This window comes from Engraulis encrasicolus, chromosome 11 (genome assembly GCF_034702125.1).
Source record: "Engraulis encrasicolus isolate BLACKSEA-1 chromosome 11, IST_EnEncr_1.0, whole genome shotgun sequence".
NCBI lineage: Eukaryota > Metazoa > Chordata > Actinopteri > Clupeiformes > Engraulidae > Engraulis > Engraulis encrasicolus.
Window position 1 is genome coordinate 19585929 of NC_085867.1, and position 14776 is coordinate 19600704.

Consider the following 14776-nt stretch of genomic DNA (forward strand, 5'->3'; position numbering starts at 1 on the left):
GGCCCAACAGCCTATTTCCTGTGTGGGTCACACTTAGCAATATGGTTTACATGTTAGCCACTAACACATGCTTAATTACTGCCTGAATAAGTGACTAATACGACATGTGTAAAGCTAAGTCAAGGACCTATTAGGTCCTTTGTATGATTATTGTTTCAATAATAAAGGAATTATTGGCAATGAACTTGCAATTTGTGAATACACACCTAATAAAGGACAGATTTTTCTATACATGCCTTTTAAGTTATGTATAGAGACAGTTAGGCATGTGTTAGTGGCTAACTTGTGAACCGTAGAAAAAAAAAGTGTTACCCGTGTGTGCGATATGTTCTTGTTTAGTCTGGACGAAAGGATGGATGGATGGAGCTCCAAGTGAGGAAACCCTGTGTCAAGCTGGTGCTTGGCAAGCCCAGGAGCACCTCACACCCATCATCCTGCTCTGACTTTTATAACCCATGACCTGATCTGATCAGGGGTGCATTTCTTGAAAGCGTAGTTATTAGCCAGTTAGTAACTCGAGTAGTTGCCAATGGGAAATTGTATTGAAAACAACAAAGTAACTATTGAAGTTAGCAACTATGGTTTCAAGAAATGCACCCCTGACCTCTCTAACTGTCTTCCTCAACAGCTGGTCTACCGCTGGCCTCCTTTAACCTGGGTAAAATCAAGCCTTACCAGAGGGGCTTTTACTGTAACGATGAGAGCATCAGCTACCCTTTCCACCACAGCACCGTCACCTCCACCGTGCTGTACACTGTGGGCTTTGCGCTGCCCATTAGCTGCGTAAGTAGCCCCGTCCCCACCGCGCCGCGCCACTGGAGGAGGACCCAGCAGCTGCTGCTGTAGCACTAGTAGCATTAACATCCCTTATGAAAACAAAAAAATCTGCAGTAATACTACAGTTTTATGCAGCACTGCAGTATATTTTTTGCAGTTTTTTGTGCAGTATGTTTGTAATATTTATGTGTCCAAAATGCAGCTTTCGCTGCAAAAAATGCAGTAATACTACGGTTTTCTGCAGCATTGCAGTACTGTATTTGTGTATTTTTTGCAGTACATTCTTGTGACCGAAATACTGCATTCGCTGCAAAAAAAACTGCAGTAATACTGCAGTAATACTAATGTAATAGCCTACTAAAGTTCAGTAAAGCTGCAGTTTTGATAACACAATGCAACACATTGGCCTTTTTCATAAGGGCAATATGGCAGTAGACCCTTCACCAATGCTCATGGACTCCACTGACCGACAAACCAAAGGGGCAGGGGGGTGGGGAGCTGAGGTAGACTAACGTTTGCTTGAAGCAGCTGGCTTGTGCGTGTGTGTGTGTGTATGTGTGTGTGTGTGTGTGTGTGTGTGTGTGTGTGTGTGTGTGTGTGTGTGTGTGTGTGTGTGTGTGTGTGTGTGTGTGTGTGTGCGCGTGTGTGTGTGCGCGTGTGCGCGGGTGATGTAGCAAACGCACAGACAGTCGTCATCTGTCAGCCCTTCTCAAGCCTGTCAGCAGCATGTGTCAGCTAGCTGGATCAACACTGGGGGCCCCACTACATAGTGGAGGTAGAGTAGGGTAATCAGGAACAAGATATGTGCTAAAAGCACTACACTACCTCAAAAGCCAATGTGGTTTCCATTCACATAAAGGAAAAATACATGTAGAAAATCTACCTGAGAGTGTGCAAACTTATTGTGCCTAATGTCATGGTTATGTCAATGTTTGATGTTAAACGCCACTCCAGGGGGATAGTTCCAGAAAAGAATCCATGCTATTTTAACTAGAAGCAAGTGGTAAACCTCCTAATATCGGATCCCTCTGACTTTTTTGATGGGAGATAATCATCTATAAGGCTCCCCTAATAGTAGGTTTACTACGTGCCTCAAGTTAGTTGAGCTTGGTTAGTAACTGAACCATCTTATTGGAGCATTCCCAGCTCTGTGTTAACCTGTGAATGTCTCGTCTCACAGTTTTCATAGCTGACCAGGGAACAGCTGTTCATTGTCAGCTGTTAGGAGTTGTGCAGGGAGTGACTGCCTGAAAGCAGATGTCCCTCCGACCACTGTAATCTTTAATTACTTTAAGACATTCTCAAGGACAACGGAAGAGTCAGGGGGGGAAAAAAAGAGAAAAAAGAAAACAAAAATTCTTTCCCCAAAGCGGTATGATGTGTGATTGCCAAAGGTTCTCAGTGGATGCCATGAGCATGGTGCCTTTAGCTACTTTTGTTACATGTGAAATACAGTACAAGCCTAGCAGAGGATGTCCACTGTGTCCAAAGACTGTGATAGATGGGTTCAACTGCAGGGCTGGTGATATCATGTAGTTGTGAGGCAACTTCGGGACTCATTCCACGGTTTAGAAATATGCCCCTGAGTTCATTTCACTCTTGCGGTTTGATTCTTTCTTACTCAACCTGAGAGTGGTGAAATGTCTCGTAACGGTCTTATGCGTCCAACGGTTCAAAAGAGTTGCAGGGACCAGTTCTGATTGACTGAAATTGACTTTACAGCTTGGGATTTCAACATGTTTCAATGTCACTCAAGTCGTCTTCATTTATGCGTTTCGGTGACCAATGATTAACTTTTTTTTTACGGCTCTGACCTTTTTCGTCTCCTGAGCAGGCAAGGAGAGTTGTAGTAATGAAAGCCATGTGGACTCTGGATGTGGCAAATCCGTTAAGAATGGAAAAAAGAGATTTTCTTTGGCACACTGATGCAGTCCCCGCTGCTTTCTTTCATTTTTTTTTACTGTTATGTTTTTGTTTCTTAGCTGACAATGGCCATACTTCCTTTGAACTGATTTGACATTGATAACACGTTCCAAGTTTCCCAACATCCCCAGATTGCAATTATTTTTCCAAGCTGTGAGAATGTTGTTCTTGTTACTGTCACAACCGGGCCCTATCTTTACGGCTTCAAGTCCTGTAATCGGAGGCATCCTAGTGCAAAGGTTGAGCGTAGCAGAATGAAGCTGTATCAATGACAGGTTGATGGCTGTTTTGAAAGCCTCACATCCCCTTTGCCTGACTGCCCGAATCACCAGCCCTTAGCATTTTTTTATGATCTTACACCTTAAAGGAACATTCCACCATTTTTGGTGGTGTGCTGCTCAGTTAATAGCTCCCCTCGAGTACATTTTTTAAAGTTTTTTCTCTCTCCTGTATATCATTGAAGTGAATGGGACCAGTTGGTGCTGTTCAGTTTTTTGCACCATCTAGTTCATCCGATGATATCACCAGAATCAGGGACCGGTTGGAAGAACAGGAGAAAGGCAAAACTCAATTATTTAAATCGAGCGGAGGTGTAAAACGAGCACATTTACAAAAACAGTGGACTGTTCCTTTAATGCCCTGTCAGATTGTTATGACCGTACCATAACAACTGTCTCCTTTAAAATAGATCAAGTAAAATAAAATAAATGGCTCCGAAGACTCTTGCTCGAGCTGTTTTACACACACACCTGCACACACTCTGTGACTTCCAAAGGACTGCAGCACACACACCGGACACAAGCGTGCCCCAAATCCTTTATTCCATTCATGCTGACTTTCAAGTTCTCATGCCCGTGCGAATCCCTTGTGTGTGTGCGTGGCTAATCCGACGTGCACATGTCAGTTGTAGCCCCGATCTGATCTGCTTCAGGTAGCCACGATACGATAGCCTCATGCTGCATGCTGCATCGGGTCATCTAGAGTGTCTGTCCTGTCTTCAAAATGCAGCCTTAGATGGAAGATAGTGATTGTTTGCCAGTGAGTGTGCCAGCAATGCCGCTCTCATGGGAATCATAGTTGACCAACAAGTTGTAGAGAGGAATCGTGGCACTCTAGATGTGGAGGTATCGGATCAGGTGCGTGGATGCGCAGGGAAAAGTTCAAAGGGCAAATTTGGTTGGCATACTGATGAAAGACGATCACGTTCTATCATCAGTTCGTGCATTTACATCCACTCAGTATCCCGAATATTGCATTGGGACGACCCCTCATGTCGGGCACACTGAAGTGCATGTAAGGTGTAAGTACAATCTATACAACCAGACTTTGAACTACTATTTACCATATTGCCATACTCCATGTTTCCCCCAAATGACTGTGTATCTATGGACACCGCATTTCCATTCAGTTCTGTTCAATGAACTTCTAAATATGCAGTCATTGGTTTGCCCCATCACTGCCCCCAACCCCCCCCCACCAAGGATTTGTTTTGCACAGCAGCAGGATCAGTGCATTTAACTCAGTGGCACACTGACACCTGATATGTCGCCGTGGGAGGTTGCAACAGAGAGAGAGAGAGAGAAAGAGAGAGAGAGAGAGAGAGAGAGAGAGAGAGAGAGAGAGAGAGAGAGAGAGAGAGAGAGAGAGAGAGAGAGAGAGAGAGAGAGAGAGAGAGAGAGAGAGAGAGCGAGAGAGAGAGAGAGAGAGAGATGTTGCACTAGCCCTGCCTTGGGTATTCATGGCAGGCTATTGAAAGCAAAGATGGCTGCCATGGTGCACTGTGCTGTGCATGCATATGTGGAACCAATGCAGTGATTATGGTACTTATACCGTGCATTCTGTTTGTCACAGGCATGCGAATGGCCAATTTTGTTTTTGTTTATTGCATTCTTATGGTCATATGCATACTTGTGTGCAACATATTCGTCTCTGACATTTCTTTGTGTGTGAGCTTGCCTCTGGGCGTGTGTGTGTGTGCGAGAGAGAGAGTGAGAAAGAGAGAGAGAGAACGAGAGAGAAACTAATTTGTCATCACATTCACCACATCCACGTACTCATTTTCTTTTTTAACTTGTGTTCAACTCCATGGCTTTGTGTGCAAAGAACTGACACTGTAACCGCCTCTTTTTCCCCCTCCACAGGTTTGCCAAAAGTGTAGTTACAAACCAGAGATCTGGGCATTGAATTATTGTTTACAAGCAATAAAAAAGGGGAAAGAGAGGGAGAGAGAGAGAAATAAGAAGTTTGAGAGAGAGAGAGAGAGAGAGAGAGAGAGAGAGAGAGAGAGAGAGAGAGAGAGAGAGAGAGAGGAGAGAGAGAGAGAGAGAGAGAGAGGAGAGAGAGAGAGAGAGAGAGAGAGAGAGAGAGAGAGAGAGAGAGAGAGAGAGAGAGAGAGAGAGAGACAGACAGCAAGATAGACAGACAGCGGGGGACAGACGGCGGGGGACAGACGGCGGGGGACAGACGGCGGGGGACAGACAGCGAGGGACAGACATCGAGACAGATAGAGAGAAACATAGAAAGTGAGCGTTTAGAATGGACTACTTGTCTGTCCGGGTTGTAGTTGACACCCAGTTGCTAGACTAGAGCTGGCCCGCCACAGACCTGTGCGTGCCGTTATTTAAAGCACTAGGCCTTCAACACGCCCACACAAACAAAACCAGGATAGAGTTCACAACAGGCATGCCTTGGCATCTTGGGATGGGCCGGGTGGCACATGGGATTTTTGGCCATGCACTGTGGTGAAATGCCAGGCAGTCCCAGAAGCCGCGGCGGAAACAAAACAAAGCAATTAAAATGTCCATAAACAAGGACATGGTTGAAAGTGCCCACACCACACCGCACCACAGTGCATGCGAAAACACAATGAGGGTGCTCTTAGCGTTTGGCGCTGCTATACTGCCTATCATGCTCTTTAAGTTCATCACGTTTCCGCCACGAGGATTGGGGTTGGGTGAGGTTACGACACGCTTGTCATTGCGGGATTTTCTTTTAGCCTCTATTAGGTCTACTGATGGTGGAGGAAGCATATCTAAAAAACAATTGTCTTTCCGCTAACTCCATTTTAATGTTCTTCTTTTTATGAGCCTTTCACAGTTTTTTTTGTTCTCCAGAAAGCACTATGGGGTAATGCTACCCTATCTTCGCAATTGTGCTTCTCCCTCCTGATTTTGATAGATACTGGTGGTGTTTGTTTCAATTTAAAAAAATATATTATATTGGCACCTAACGGAGTTGTCAAACATACAAGTATAAGTAAATTCATGGTGCAAGGACAAGATTTGTAGGAGCGGGAAAGGATCTGCACACTGCTTGCAAAAGACTTAATTTATTGGGAGCAACGTTTCGATCATAGATCTTCTTCAGGCATCTTCAAGGACAACACTGGCACATGGTAATGCATAGCTGTTACACCATTACACCACAACCTTGATCATACCAGGGCTTTACTTTTGACACCTCTGGCACCTAAAAGCTAAATTCTGGATGGCATTATTCAAACACTTTCCCCCCAATCTACCAAAGACTGTCAGCACCCACAGTGTCTATATAGAACCAGGAGGAAGACACAATGCTTTAACATATCCAGGGACTGGAGTTATTGACCTATGGCATTATTTTTAACATATTCTTGTATGTTTGTGTGTGTTTGTGTGTGTGTCTCTCTCTCTGTATGTGTGTGTCTATTTTCATTTGCCCTCTGCTAGCCGGACTCCCATTCGCAATACTCACATTACGACACAATCCGTTCAAACGAGGATTTTTCTGTAACGATGATACGATCAAGTACCCCCTAAAAGAAGACACCATTTCCTATCAGTTGTTAGGCGGAGTAATGATTCCCGTCACAATTATCTCTGTAAGTGGACTTGGTTGGTTCAATAGCATTTTTTGTCTTTGTCTTCATTCCTCTGTCTCTCACACACACTGTCTCTTTTCATTCATGGTCATCCCTGTCTTGTTACCCGTCTGCCCTTGTGTTTTGTTGTTTGCTTTTCAAACCCCCTTAAATCCCTAATCACATATCCATGGAATTTTGGTCTCATGGAATTGGCCCTCCAAAATAGATTGTGGAATGTGTTTGAGCAGTTCTATTTTTCTGGGCGGAACCCCCATGCTTAATAACACTCTTCTGTTCTTCTGTGCACATTGTGAGACTTTCACAGTCACAACTGTTGTCTTACAAGGGCATTGGAAGTGCAGTCAAATCGCCAAATGTTTGCAGTGAAATCCCTGGCTTCAGTTGACATATATATTGGCAGGGAATGAGCGCTTGCAAGCTATGAAGTCTAATAAAGTCAAGAGGGAAAAGGCACAGTTTATAGTGGGGTGGTGCTTGGTTTTAGCCCTCCCCAAGATAAGATATTCAATCTTCCCATGAGTAAGTAAATGCTTTGAGGAAGCAGATAAAAGTTAAATTTAGCGATGCTGTCGAGTCACTGTGGTTGGCATAGTATCTAAGTGTGAGCAATGGCTCACGCGATTGGGACATTTACTATGGGTGCTAATTTTATCCCTCAAACATTTGACCGAGGGGGGTCATTGATGACCCCAATGAATTATATAGGTATATATACAGTATATATATATATAGGGTCATTCAAATGTATTTAAATATGTCGAAATGTGACATTGATGAAGATGCTGAAGACCACTAAAGAAACAAAACAAGGGTGATTGATGCAAACTCAAAAAGCTGTCAGTATTTTTGGGTGTAGGCTTCTCAGTTTGAGAAATACCACAATGACTGACGCCTCCCCTGTCAGTCACTGCTGTGTGTGTGTGTGTGTGTGTGTGTGTGTGTGTGTGTGTGTGTGTGTGTGTGTGTGTGTGTGTGTGTGTGTGTGTGTGTGTGTGTGTGTGTGTGTGTGTGTGTCATATAAACATTTTTTTGTCCCGGCTGAAGGCGTGATTGCATGTCAGCTACCTACCCATTAGGCCCTGTACCATAATACCCAGTGGTACTGTACGTATGTATATGGGGCTCCTGTCCTCTCTCCTCTCTATATATAGAGCCCCCCCCCCCCTGCTTTGTTTGCATGGTTGCATGGCTGCTATGATGCTCAGCGTGCACATTATCTTTTTGGGGGGATTGGTGGGAGTTATGAAGCTACCCTGTGGAAACATAAAAAAAAGTGTTGGACTAGCACATGATAAAAAACCTCATATAAGCTCAATATAACCAAAATTTGAGTTATTTCACTCCGATACATTGTGAGGTGTGTTTCATGTCACCTATCGGAGCCAATACACATTTTATCCTCAAATCATTTATTTATTAAGTGGACATCCCTGTTAGGCCTCTTAGTTTTATGCTGTCATATAGAGTTGCACTGTTTCACTGTAATCATTTCTGGTTTCAAGTCACATGTTGATACACCAATCACCACCAAAACCATATTTGAAAATGTTGCCTCTGTGTGTGTTTTGTGCTTTTGTTTGTTGTGAAGATGTATCAGATAAATAGAGATATGTGGGTCAATGAGGTTTTTTTTAGTAGCAGGAATCAGGTGGTACAACCACAGCCAATAAATTATTTAGCAATTGGTAATTCATTGGTAATTAGGTGCAACTGAGGTCATCTGCGCTAGTTTGCCTCTCTGGGCTGGAACCCATGACCTACCAGTCATGTTTTTTTTCTGATCAATTCTGGCATGGGATGCACAGCACAATACATCTGAGCTTAAAGGGACACTGTGTGAGATTTTTAGTTGTTTATTTCCAGAATTCATGCTGCCCATTCACTAATGTGACCTTTTTCATGAATACTTACCACCAGCATCAAATTCTAAGTATTCATTATGACTGGAAAAATTGCACTTTTCATACATGAAAAGGGGATCTTCTCCATGGTCCGCCATTTTGAATTTCCAGAAATAGCCATTTTTAGCTGCAAAAATGATTGTACCTGGACCATACTAGAAAATATGTGTTTATTAGTTAGTAAACTTTCATGTAAAGATCAAATTTGGCAATAGGCAGCCCAGTTTCAATGAGCAGCATAGTTGCAATACCTTTTTTGACCATTTCCTGCACAGTGTCCCTTTAAGGTCCAGCCTGATAGCTCAACGCTACCAATGCTACATGAGGCTTCGGGAGGGACGTTTAGTAACCTTCTACCGCCAACTCAAACAAACAAAAACATTTTATCCATACCAAAGTGGCATTAGCTGTGGTTGCACCATCCTGACATCTACGACTACAAAAACGTTGTTGACCCATGAAGGTACTGTGTCTCGAACTCTTAACTCATTCCCCTTTTGTCCGCTCCGCTCCGAAAAAACAGATGATTGTGGGCGAGTGCCTTTCGGTGTACCTAAAGCGCATCAAGTCCAAGTCCTCTTTCAGCAACATGTACGTGGCCTGCGTGTACAAGGCGGTGGGCACGTTCCTGTTCGGCGCGGCCATGAGCCAGTCTCTGACGGACATCGCCAAGTACTCCATTGGCCGGCTGCGGCCGCACTTCCTGGACGTCTGCAAGCCCGACTGGAGCAAGATCAACTGCTCGGCAGGGGGATACATCGAGGACTTCATCTGCAACGGGGATAAACGCATGACCAACGAGGGCAGGTGAGTTTGCACCTCCGTTTGTTCGACACTCTGGCAATTTCCCAATGTCTAGTGTGCGTCCTTCCAAGTGTATCAGCCTTCGTAATCACGCCCAGTGATTGATTGGATACTCTTTGGTGAACTCTGCGGAGTATCCAATCACTGGGCATGACTAATTAGGCTGACGCACTTCCAAGGCTCATACACTTGACATTGGGAAATAGTGTCTGTGTCTGAATGGGAGGGAGAGAGAGATGGTGACCAAGGGCAGCTGGGTGGGACTCCGTGTTATGTTGTGTGTGTGTGTGTGTGTGTGTGTGTGTGTGTGTGTGTGTGTGTGTGTGTGTGTGTGTGTGTGTGTGTGTGTGTGTGTGTGTGTGTGTGTGTCTGTGTCTGTGTCTGTGTCTGTGTGTGTACAGTGCCTCTGTGGGTGTGGGGGTGGGTGAGCATAATGGGGGATAAGACCATGGCAGGTGGTTTGATCACTGCTTGTGTGTATGTATGTATGTATGTATGTGCAGTATGTTTGTGCACGCGTGTGTGTGTGTGTGTGTGCAGTGCGTGCACGAGTGTGCGTACAGTGTGTGTGGGGGAGAGTGGAGTTGGATTATTGCGGTCAACAAGGGCAGGTGGGTCATCACTGTGTGTGCAGCAGGGGGGTGGGAGAATGGGAGGATAAGATAATGGAGGATAAGCCCATGGTCAACAACGGCAGGTGGATAGACTTTGTGCGTGTGTGTGTGTGTGTGTGTGTGCGTGTGCGTGTGTGTGTGTGTGCGTGTGTGTGTCAGGGGGAGAGTAAGCCCGGCCCATGCAGTTTTTGTGTCCATGCACATTATGTCTGGGTCTGATCTCATTGGATAATTGGATTCGATAAAATCAGACCTAATCGCTTTAAACTTCAACAGAGCTCCCCCACCCCCCAGAAATCTATGCCTTGATGCTTGAATGGGTGCTTGAACAAAGCTGGTTCAGACCCTCTGCATGAAACAGTAGTTCAAGAGTATTGTATTGTTAAGACCAGGCTAGTGGTTAGAGCTGGAAATAATGGGATTAAGAATGAGAAAACCATTTTTTTGTTAAAAAAATATATTTTGGATTTGTTTAACCTTTATTGCAGTAGGACAGCGTGAGAGAGACAGGAAGCATGTGGGGAGAGAGAGCTGGGGAAGGATTGGCAAATGACCCGGGTCGGAATCGAACCTGGGTCGCCAGCATAACCAACCCAGTGCCCTACCGTTAGGCTGATAGAACAATTTTGTTGCTGGTCAGGTGAGTTTGTTTCTAAAGGCTTGTGTGTGTTCCTGGGGATGCGTGTGCACTGCAGCTGAAAGGTCTGTGGTCGGCAATGGTAGGATGAGGAGTAACCTTAAGCTGATTATGTTGTCAATGGGAAGGTGTGAAAAGCCAGATCTCTCAGCCTCCTCATCCCCATGCAACTGTACACACGGACTCACACCACAATTACTGTACGCACACCAGTGTCTGTTCTCCTTTCCAGAGAGCAGGTGATGTGACAGTGACAGTGAACTATTTTATTCTCATGAAACAGTGAGGATACAGAGCTGTTCTCCAAAAAAGCCTTTCACAATTTGACTTTGTCAAGTGGTTCTCTACATTTTTTTTGCATTTTTGCAAGGGTTTTGCACAAGAATTTACAGGGCCGAGAACTTGTAGGTTGAGCTTAAACCCGTCTTTCTTTGACAGATGGACCTTGAAAAAACTTTTTAGACAAAGTGGTCCTTGGTCCAAAAAAAGGTTTGAGAAACACTAGTCTGGACTTTGATGTTGTGTACCTAATGTTTCCATTCACCAAACCGTCTGTGAAGTGGTCTTAGGGGAGTAAGCTCTACCTCTGTGGCATGGCATACCCTTTGATATGGTTCGGCTAAATTGCCCAGGTGCTTTGCAAGGCTACACTGGTTGAGTTGTCAGGCGCTGTAGCGCTCATTTAACCCAGATAGTTTCCTTCCTCTGCAGTCCGGTGTTCCATGAAGTGATTAAGTCCAAAAAGAGCAGGCTTTTCACTTCTGCTTCCCCTGTCTGTAATGAGGTGGTGGAAGTCATGCGTTATTGTTTCAGAGAACAAAGCGGGACATGAATAAATAGGAACCTGTCCTGTGTATACCTGCCTTGGAGAGAGGACGTATTTTCCTCATGGCAGTTTCCCTCAGATAGGTGGATGGTCAACAGGTATCGGACACATACAGTATTACAATCATGATTGGAAGGGCTATGTTGTTCAGTTTCATATGAAATAGGGGTCAAAGCCTCCCAAAATAAGTAGCGATGCAATTTTTGCAAAGCAACTTCAGAAATTACATTTGTGATGCTAAATCTTTTGGGGAAAATCCGGTTCATGGCTTTAAAGGCAGTGTGGGCCTTTGTTTGGCATTCACGTGAAGCTTTGCAGAATGAAGGCCATTTGAGAAGGCGCCATTATTGGAGAGAATTTTGGGGAGGAAATACTAAGGGGGCTTACATAAAAAAAATGAAACAAAAAAAGAACAAGGTCGTTGAGTTCAAATCTAAGACTATTGAAATGTTCTGCTGTGCTGACTCATAAGTCATAACTATGAAAGTTGACTGAATTAGCGTTTAAGGGGTTGAATTTCAAGTATGAAAAGCCCATCCACTTACACTCAAGGACTCTCACGACTAACACAGATTTTCTCTCTCCAGTTAAATAGTATTGGTCATGATTTCCTCAAGTGCTGTTGATGGTTGTTTTAGTGGTGTCTGAGAGTGGACTGAGAGCTTCCAGATCCTTTAGGTAAGGTGCAGAGTCTTGGCAGACTATTGAGAATAAATAGTCCTGTTGGAGTGCTACCTGAAACTTGGTGCTGGTAGAGATGTTACCCTTTCATCATGGGCTTAGTCCATTTCAAATGTTTGAAGATACCAAGGTATCACTCATCCACAATGCAGATAAAATGCCTTTATTCAATAGGATAAACATGATTAAAACACTTGGTTTGCTTTGCCCATAAAATTAAGTCATTTTTATTTCACAATAGATAAGTGCCTTGGTATGTTTCAAAGTTTTTAAACAGACTACCGTATAAGGACTGTGTGTGTGTGTGTGTGTGTGTGTGTGTGTGTGTGTGTGTGTGTGTGTGTGTGTGTGTGTGTGTGTGTGTGTGTGTGTGTGTGTGTGGTAGCCCCCTTGTCTAGCAGGAAAAAGGGCCTGCGCATCTGTGGGCTCCAGTTGAAAGAAATGTGATGGTATTTTATGTAGGTGTGGTTTCCTTGTCTAAAGAGCAGGCAGCCAAAGCCTGGTCAAGGTCTGTGTGTGTGTGTGTGTGTGTGTGTGTGTGTGTGTGTGTGTGTGTGTGTGTGTGTGTGTGTGTGTGTGTGTGTGTGTGTGTGTGTGTGTGTGTGTGTGCGTGCGTGCGTGCGTGCGTGCGTGCGTGCGTGCGTGCGTGCGTGCGTGCGTGCGTGCGTGCGTGCGTGCGTGCGTGCGTGCGTGCGTGCGTGCGTGCGTCCCCTGGTGATGAGGCCCATTAATAGTACAAATAAAGACTGTGATGAGAACAAGCACCAGAATAACCACAGATCATCTTTCACGAGACGAGGCAGGGCAGGACAGGGCGGGGTGGGATGGAGACTTTTCTGTCTGTCTGGTGGTATTATGTGGACTACCCACCTACGTAGGTCCTGCGTTCAGCGTAGACCTCCTAAACACACCTAATTGTAATTACATAGCGCAGATGATTTGAGATGGAAACGGAGCCCTTTGAAAAAACAGATCACTCACCCCAAGTCAGACATGTTTGAAATTCCTTCCAACTCCCACGTTGTTGTAACCTGTACCGCAAAAAAACCTCAGCACTTTAAAAAGGTTAGGAGTCTGCGATTCTAATCCCAGACACTTTAAGTCAAAAACGGCCAATTACTCCCAAAGAACAATCAGTTGGTTCATGGGGGAACTCAAAGGTTCCCCGGGGAACCTCAAAGGTTGTCTGGAGAATCTAAAAGTTCTTGGAAGAACCCCAAAGTTCCTCAGATGAGCCTTGGTGATTCTTACACTGAGCCAATTGAAGGGCTCCTCATAGAACCTTTGGGGGTTCTTCTGTTTGCCACAGTGATGGAACCCCTGTAGCAGGGCTGAGGAACCTTGTTCATTAAAAGGGCCACTTCAAATGTTACAAAGTCCTCCAAGGGACATTCTATGAACACAAACTAGGATTTCTTTGCTAGGTACCCTGAAAATATAACTTAATTGTATTGCAAATGCAATTTGTAAGATTGCTTTATGAAACATGCCATACATGTATTTCATGTAAAACTGCACAAAATCAAAATTATACCGAGGTCCGGATAAGACGGCCTCACAGGCCGTAAACGCCCCCTGGGCCATAGGTTCCCCACCCATGCACTATAGCAGTCTCACTCAAACTTTCTCAGGCCGAGGACCACTTTTTGCCCCCAAAAAATTTTCAGGGACCACCTGTCAAATGAATTGACAATGAAGGGGTGCTTATTTGAGATTGCTAATTTCTAATAATCACTGACTTTTTATTCACAGCTATGTTTAGCTTTGTAATTATGTTACAAATGAAGCCTACTTCTAGCTTGTCTATAAAAGTAGAAATCCCCTCAGGGACCACCTGAGCTCTGTCACGGACCACACTTTGAGAATCAATGCGCTATAGAATGGTAGGGTCTCTGCTCTAAGTATGGCTTCCTTGCTGTCTTCTCTGCTCTAAGTATGGCTTCCTTGCTGTCTTCTCTGCTGTGTGTTCGTTGGAGCTCTCCAGGGGTGACGTCCATGTTTCTGTTCATGGGGTCAAGTAAAGTCCTACCCAGGCTCAGCCAATCAACACGGCACATCATATCAGAACCACGATTGATTGGCTGGTATCAGCAATGCTATCAGCGACATTTCAAAACACGGAAGAGGAACTGCAGGCTTAATGTAAACGTTAGGTCTGTATATCATTACTGGGGTCAGCCGTCCTTGTGCTATAGGTCAGTAGTCCATTGTGTGTTCTCATGGTGTTTCTCAGGTTGAAGACGCTGAAGATGACTTACAGTAGGGCCTAAGCTTTGGGCTGATACATCTGTCTGTGTGTCCCACTAAAATAAATGAGAATTGTAGGTGCGAGCGTGACTGTTCTCTAAAGTAATGTACTAACTAAGGCAGTTTCTCGCACCCAAATACAGAGTGGAGCCCGATTCCTCAAAAAACGATTTCCCAGGTGCATCCCAGTATTTTTGTGCAAGGCATTTTGGTCACTGCCATTGCCGGAGCATAATTGCCAACATGTACTGCTATAATCGGATTCCAAAATCACTTTGTTTACCATTACCTGAAAATGCGGGTTAGCTTTTCTGGTACATTTTATGAACGCTTTTACCTCACTGACCATCAGGCCAAAGTGTAGAGTCCCCCAGGAGTGGTAATGGTACCGTCCTTACTCATACACACACATGTGCTAGTGTCCCACCTACACAGTCATAATTATGTGTATACTGTCCTCATAAACCAAAAGTGTACCACTCAAACAAAAACCTGGTGTCTTCA

At 44.5% G+C, this 14776-nt stretch overlaps 1 protein-coding gene across 2 annotated transcripts in view; it reads left to right on the top strand.

Moving 5' to 3' along the window:
* Nucleotides 1-14776, top strand: part of plpp1a (phospholipid phosphatase 1a) — a 32762-nt gene that overhangs the window by 4243 nt on the left and 13743 nt on the right. The window contains exons 2-3 of one of the 2 annotated variants that reach the window (XM_063210153.1): nt 6408-6559; nt 8987-9270. In XM_063210153.1, coding sequence (XP_063066223.1) covers nt 6408-6559; nt 8987-9270 — 436 coding nt within the window. Of the gene's footprint in view, nt 1-628; nt 784-6407; nt 6560-8986; nt 9271-14776 lie in introns of both variants that reach the window. The other variant, XM_063210152.1, reaches the window with a different exon arrangement.